This window comes from Diadema antillarum, unplaced genomic scaffold (genome assembly GCF_040938485.1).
Source record: "Diadema antillarum isolate AM-2024a unplaced genomic scaffold, OU_Dant_1.0 scf00000186, whole genome shotgun sequence".
Taxonomy (NCBI): domain Eukaryota; kingdom Metazoa; phylum Echinodermata; class Echinoidea; order Diadematoida; family Diadematidae; genus Diadema; species Diadema antillarum.
The window spans coordinates 366,250-373,491 of record NW_027271075.1 but is presented as its reverse complement, the minus strand read 5'-3'; the positions used below and the strand labels follow the sequence as shown (position 1 = coordinate 373,491).

Here is a 7,242-nt window from a genome sequence, read left to right as displayed (position 1 = left end):
AAATGGCGAAGGAGTAGCATTTTGAACATTTTGATCACACACGGACGCACGGACAGACGGACACACGGACACACGGACACACGGACACACGGACACACGGACACACAGACACACACACGTACGGAGCCCGTTTCATAGTCCCCTGCTCGAACTCGTTCGGCGGGGACAAAAATGGGATAGAGAGGGCGAGCGACTGACAGACAGGAAAAAGAAAGAAAAAAAACATCAGAAATAAAGTAAGAGGAATGAGAAATGGATAGGAAAAATACCAGTAAGACTGCTGGTTTGGCTCACATCGCATCTGTTCAGTTCGGCGGTCAATGCTTGAAAAGTCTCAGACGGCCAGTCGCGATGACTGACCATCCCTTTGCAACCACTCGAGTGGTACAACTCAAACGAAATGTTTTCCGGGACCAACCACACTCACGTTTTGAGAGCAGGTCGCCTACTACAACAATGATCTGGGTAACTGTGTATGAACCACACCTTGTTAGTAAATGTGAACATTGACTTGCTTGTGAGATGTACGGGCAGCAGGCTCAATCAGGAGAATGCATGAATGCCAATCCTTAGTACCTGGTACGGGGTTTGAGGACTAGTATTGTACAAAATTAAGTCCAGCGAGAATCCCATTTGCCATGGTTTATAATGCCCTACACTTCTCATTGCACATGACAGTTCCTAAGATATGATGGTCAATAATAAGGTTCCTTCTGTGATCTGCCCTGCAACACTTCCATTTTACCTGGTGAAGACTAGTCCCGAGTATACTCTGGCAGGTGTCTATGGGAAATAATGCAGGTAATGGCAAAATCAACTCATCCTCAACCAGTTACATGAAAGATCCCACTGCTCTGTGAAACGTAACCTGAAGAGCAGGACATGAATACAGTAAAGTGGTCTCTTTCCAGCCCTTTTGGAGAAATGGGATGATCGACATCAACCACTATCTCCCCCCCCCCCCCCCTCGCAGTTTGTCCCAAGCGGCCAGGGTCCTGTTTCATAAAACTTGAAATCAGTGACAACTGCCACATTTCTGTGACAAATTTGCTCTTAGCCAATGAGATGCAAGGATTTCAGTAGCTTATAACAACTATGACAACTTGTCACTGATAACAAGTTTTATGAAACGGGGCCCTGGAGTAGCCATGGGGAATGGAATGGCATCACCTGGACGCACATCATATCGTACCAAGCAAACGAAGAGAAACAGGAAGAGCGATGTCTTTACCTGATAGTGTCAGCTTGATGAAAGGGTCGAAATCTTCGATGTCGTCCTCATCGGACTCTGGGTCCCAGACGTCCAAGTTCTTGATGTTGATGGTGGAGGTGCAGGCTCGGAGTTCCCCCGAGGCCCCATGGTAGTACTTGAAGCAGACTTTGGTTAAAGCTGAAGGGCAGGAGAGAAGACACACACACAAAAAAAAGAAGCAATAAGAATCAAATTTGGGAACGATGATGTATGTGAATTGAGCAATAGGGCTGATATGCTTACACTTTGGCAGACAAGTGAAAAAGTTGAAGACAACATCGCAAAAGTAATAGAAATTATAAAGCATGCCAAAGCATATCACACTCCATCTCGAAGGCTGGCATCAGCAGAAATCCAATCAAATGAACAAATGCAAAATATAAGGGGAAAGGGGAAAATAACTACAAAAAAAAACCACATTTCTCTTGTTCTGGCAGGTGAATACTGAAGCCCTTAATAATGACTACCAGTTTCTACAACTGCCTATTTTACGCCCTGGCAGGTACATTTGGAGGAAAATGAATATAACAAAATTAACCAATCACAATGTGAATCCCACAATGTAATTATCTTCATAACTGTTTTTGTTCCTAAATGTTCCTCAACGATAATCAGTAGTAATGTGTCTTTTCACGTTATCATTGTGTCAAAGTACATAAGTTTTCATTTGGGATGTATTATTGGATGCCCAACATAAATGATATCAAAGTAGTCACTGTCATATGTTGGAAGTATGACATCCTTAAATTTGTTTAGCCTATGCTATGCTACATGGGGGTGGGGAATGTGACAGGTTGTCATTGCCGAATATGTCGGGACCAGAAATTTAAACTGTCCAAAAAGTTTTCTTTGGCAGTCATGGTGCCGATTAAAAACCTTCAGCTGCATTTAGTGTGCATCTTGTCACAGATCCTTTGCAGTTGCTACAGTATGCATCTTGTCCTGCTTTGTCACGTTTTGTAAATATACTCTCATGCCAGGCTAGCTGTTTCATCACATTCAATCAAATCCGATCGTGTCCCAGTGTGCGATGGATTACAGGCCCAGCAAAGCTATGATAGCACATTGCATTAGATGGTCTGACATGGCAGGCATGGTCTAGGAGGGAGTATCAGAGCTAGGCCAGGGAAGGGAACTTCATTCGAGTCTCAGCACAGTCTGACACACTGCTGCATCTATACCATACATTACGAAGGAAAAAAGCCAAAACTGCCATCGACTATAAAGCTGATTTTACCAAACCTCACGTGACCTGTGCAACTTTGATGCCCAGAGTCTGTTTCCAAACAAGCTTGAGGCAAAATTGAGAAAAACTTGGCAGAGCTTCTGCCAAATTATATATACGCTAGATATTTTTACTTTCATCTTAGCAGATTAATGGACTTGCCATCCCAAATTATCATATCATTAAATGCTTTTATATTACTTTATGCTCTCCAATCTGACAAATTAAAGTTATATCAAAGTTGGTTTATTTTCCATTATGTTGCCCCTTTTTATCAAGTGCCTCTAATGCTACGTTCCCATGAGCTCTAGGTCAACGAAAATGGGTGACACCCTCAATGTACAACACTGAACATTATATCACAAAATGACCATGAATCAAAGGATATGATCTGAGATATGTTTATGAATGAGTCATGAAGTCACATATCACTGAGCCTATTTTCATTCATTAAAGACACCCAACCACTGTCCCCCCCCCCTTTGTTTATTTGTCCCTTTTTCCTTGTCACGCAAATGGGGACTCCTGCCTGTTATTGAGAAAGCTCATTATTCAAAAAGGAAGTTGATTGTGACAGAAATCATTTGGAAATGATCATGACTGTTGCAATTATATTGCAACTGCCTTCAGAGAGTCAAAATTTGCAGTCATATAATCATTATCATTCTTCTTCTTCTTAACAGGAGAATGGAGAATGTCTCATCTCACTACCCACGGCGCACTGCGTTTCAGGCAAATGGGGCTGCATGGTCCTGCCGTGACCGCCGGGAACATGGTGTAAACACAGCTTTAGAATCAAGGGATGATATGAAGAGTTTGTTCGCAAAAACCGATAAGTCCATATTTGCCAAATGGAGATATTTACGATTAAAGGTCAAGAAAAATAAAGAGAATAATAAGAAAATTTGTGCTTCTTTTGACCATAACTTCAAAAATGTACCTTTATATGTACTGACCAATATATCATTTAAAATGTATTATTTTGTACTTTATGACAGAGACCGTACTTCAAAATCTTCAAAAAAGGACTTATCGGTTTTTGCGAACAAACTCTTCATATATACACCATGACATCTCGCACACTGAAAAAGCCAAGCAGGAAACGTTTTCGATGGCACTTCAGTTTCTCATCTAATGATGATTTAACGATATTTGCTCGACGTGATCGGGCCATAAATCATATCACTTATGCCCTGTTGTTGAGTGAAAACAAAAACGTATCTTCCAAAATTATGTATTCGTTACACAGTTCTAAGGTCAATGGTATTGAGCCATATACAATGTAGGTACAGCAGTATTTGCTGTATACTGGAAAGGAATGTCTTCACCTTACCTCAATATATTTGTACAGCCCTTCACAAACCAATCATGAAATCAACTGTAAAGCAAACACTTTATGCCAAATTTTGAAAAAAAAAAGAATCTCTCTTTTCCTTATTCATTATTCATTCTTCTCTATCTGCCCAAGTGAACTCCATCTCTTCAACTTTGTTCTTTGTCATCTTTCTTTACTTTCTTTCCACGTCCGTCATTTTGATCAAATATTGGCTAAATTCCAAATGAGAAATTAAATTGTGTGTCCTGAAATGCTTGTCCACAACTAGTGGGGTGATCTTGGAGAGAAAAAAAAGGTTGTGGTTTAACATAATGATATGGGATATTGTATGTCAAACTTGTGAATGAAAATATCAAAATAATGAATTACTGATGTCTGAGTTAACAAAATATCATGGGCTATCATCAGACACATAGTCTTATGCTTTTTAAATCAATAACATGAATAACCACGAATTTTGCAAAATCTTTACATTTGTATCAAATACTCTCTTCCTACGGAGAAATTGGGAGTAAAACTTCAGAATATTTTGAGGCACGGTTGTTGAAAACTAAACTTGAACTTTTCATTGACTTCATTCTATACTATCACACCAAGCCTCGCTTGTATTAAACATAGTGACTGCAAAGCTGGGGACGACAACACACGACATCTCTACACAGGGAATTTCTTGGCAGATGATCGGAACAGGCAGGAAGCGTGTCATAAAGGGCGCCATCGCTGACGTAGGAGGAAAGAGTGGAAGCGAGTTGTTTGGCGGATGATTAACGTAAACAATTGACTTCATTCTGAGCCGATATGATGCGTGGCCGCATGGACGTTTCCGGCAAAGATGCCCCGTCACCTCTAGTACCTACCTCCACCCACCCTCGCACGAACACACACATACACACATATCAGCTTCCATTCCAATGTACATTTTCTATTTGTACACATGAAAAACAGGGCATTATATATTGATGTATTTATAAGCCAAACTACTACTATTACCTGTTCACTTGCCCACAATGCGCTTTTTATACGTAACTCTACATCTAAATCAGCTGACATGCCAAAATATACTTTGATAATAAAGAGTAACTTTGCTAAATGTTACAGCACACGGTTTGCACAAATTTGTGAAATTAAGACAGCTTTATGATATTATTACATGTAGAATAAACAAGTGAATAGAAATATATAAATAAGTTGATGAATATAAGCACATAAATCAATAACAGAAGAAACACATAACAGAGACTCCAACTCTCCCGTTTTCGACGGGAGATCTCCCGCCGAAAGCCCATTTTTGCAAAATCTCCCGTTCTCCCGCTTGAGATTTGATTTCTCCCGCCCTGGCTCTGTGTCTCCCGATGGAAAGGATTTCTTACTTATATTGCTATCATGTTGAAAAAATAAGCCTTAGATAGCACCAGAGAACATCTAGAACCCTAGGAACTTCGCGCTTCGCACACATCAACTTGGAGTCTCCCGTTTGCTAGGGGTTTCGAGCGGGAGAATCTCCAGATCAGAAGGTGCTTGGGGTTGGAGTCTCTGACATAATGATAACAAAATAGGCAGACAGTATCATTCTGTGACTGAAAAGGACAGGTTTTTTTGTATTTCTAAAGGTAGGATAATGTTTTTCACATCACTGTACATGGCTGTGTATGTACAGATCTGGTGAAGCAAAAAAAAAAAAAAAAAAATTGTCCCAAACAAACAAGCATTCAAATTTCATTTCAAAATGTACACATCTGTATACCTTGGGGAGTTTTGTGAAGTTCCTGTAAGACAAAAAACTGCAATCGGTCATACTGTAATTTTGAATTTGCCCATAAGTGACTACAGCATTGTTTTACTCATCATTGGAAGAATGCAAAAGGTACCAATGATAACCTCATCACGGATACACATTTGTAACACTTTTTTCATGTCATTGTCATATTGTAAATGCAGGAGTTTTCACAGTACATTACTCTAAAATGCGGTATTTCCGCGGCATGAAATTTTTGCGAATTGGAGCCTCTAACATTCAATGCGTATAATGTGGACAAGAACTTTCATGTGCATTTTCATTTCGCGAATCTTGGCTCTCGCGAAATTCGCGAAATGAAAATGCACGCCAACATTCCTTGTTTTACAGTAATCTTAGTTGTCATAACTGTAGTAGTTGCAGCACCAAAATAAAGTATACATACAACAAACATATACACACAGTATTTCATTGACAAACCTTCAGTTTGTTCTGCCACTCACGGAATCTACCACCAACCACTGCGTACTATTGTAAACTTTACAGAAATAAGCATTAGAATGCAATGAGCATTTAGCATCAAACTGCAGAGTAACCAATAGGACCTATACTCTGTACTGAACTTACTACAACACAGGATGCACTTGAAAAGGCATCAGTCATTTTCATCTTCCTCTAGTCTTAATACTTGTGAAGGAAATTCCCCCGCCACTTACCTGTCAAATCTGAACAAACACACACACACACACACACACACACACACACACACACACACACACACACACACACACACAAACACTGCACTGTGAAAGAAGGGTTAGGTAAGGAAGGGGAGACAGAGAAAAAGAGAAAAGAATCAAGGAGGATGGAACATATAATTGCTTTTGTGAAGAGCTTCCTGTCAATTCACCACCTCTGATCGTCGCTTCCTTTTCGCGAAGCTGCCACGACAGAACACGAGAAATGACGCAATAATGGTGTGTTTAACCTACAGCCCTCTCCACTTGCATTCAAACTGTGGAGCCAAGCAATCAGTGCACTTACCCCTGTTGCGACCCTCTACCACCTGTTCCTAGCCAACTTCAATGGCACTTGGAATCGGTGGTCCTAAAAGAGGTGTATTAACGCTTCTCTGTTAGGTACTTCGGACAGTGTGTATAATGCTATGGGATTTTTCTGTGTCAATTACCACTCAAAGCAAGAATGGGTTAAAAGAATGACTCTTGATATTCTGTTCAAAAGGGCTTTTTACACTTGTGTTTCTTAACCCCGGACTTTCTCTGACCCAGGACTATCGTTAGTCCCGTACCAATTTTTTCAGCTTTTTACACTCGCCAATTAGTCCCGTACTATCTCTTGTCCGGGGCTTAGGAGAAAACTGACCTTTTTACACTCGTATTTCTTAGCCCCGGACTTTCCAAACCACATGAATATTCATAATTACGCTGTGTACTGTACACGTACACGCACGCACCGGCAGCACTTGATTACCTCGTTTCTGATTGGTCAGTGAGGGTCGCACTTCGTCTCCGTCGCTTAGCCCAGGATTATTTTTTCGTTCTGTTTACACTCACTTGCTTGGCACCGCAATTGCGGTGCTAACCCCTGCTATTTTGCAGGGCCAGATAGTACCGTACTATCGGTGGGGCTAGCCCACTTTGGCAAAAACGAGTGTAAACAGAAAGTGGGCTAAG

At 40.7% G+C, this 7,242-nt stretch overlaps 1 protein-coding gene across 1 annotated transcript in view; it reads right to left on the bottom strand.

The window, feature by feature from the left end:
* Nucleotides 1-1,101: 1,101 nt before the first annotated feature.
* The window catches only part of LOC139723316 (E3 ubiquitin-protein ligase HECW2-like), a 76,937-nt gene continuing 70,796 nt past the window's right edge, over nucleotides 1,102-7,242 (bottom strand). The window contains exon 4 of the mRNA XM_071634577.1: nucleotides 1,102-1,390. Coding sequence (XP_071490678.1) covers nucleotides 1,182-1,390 — 209 coding nt within the window. The 3' untranslated portion in view covers nucleotides 1,102-1,181. The remainder of the gene's footprint in view (nucleotides 1,391-7,242) is intronic.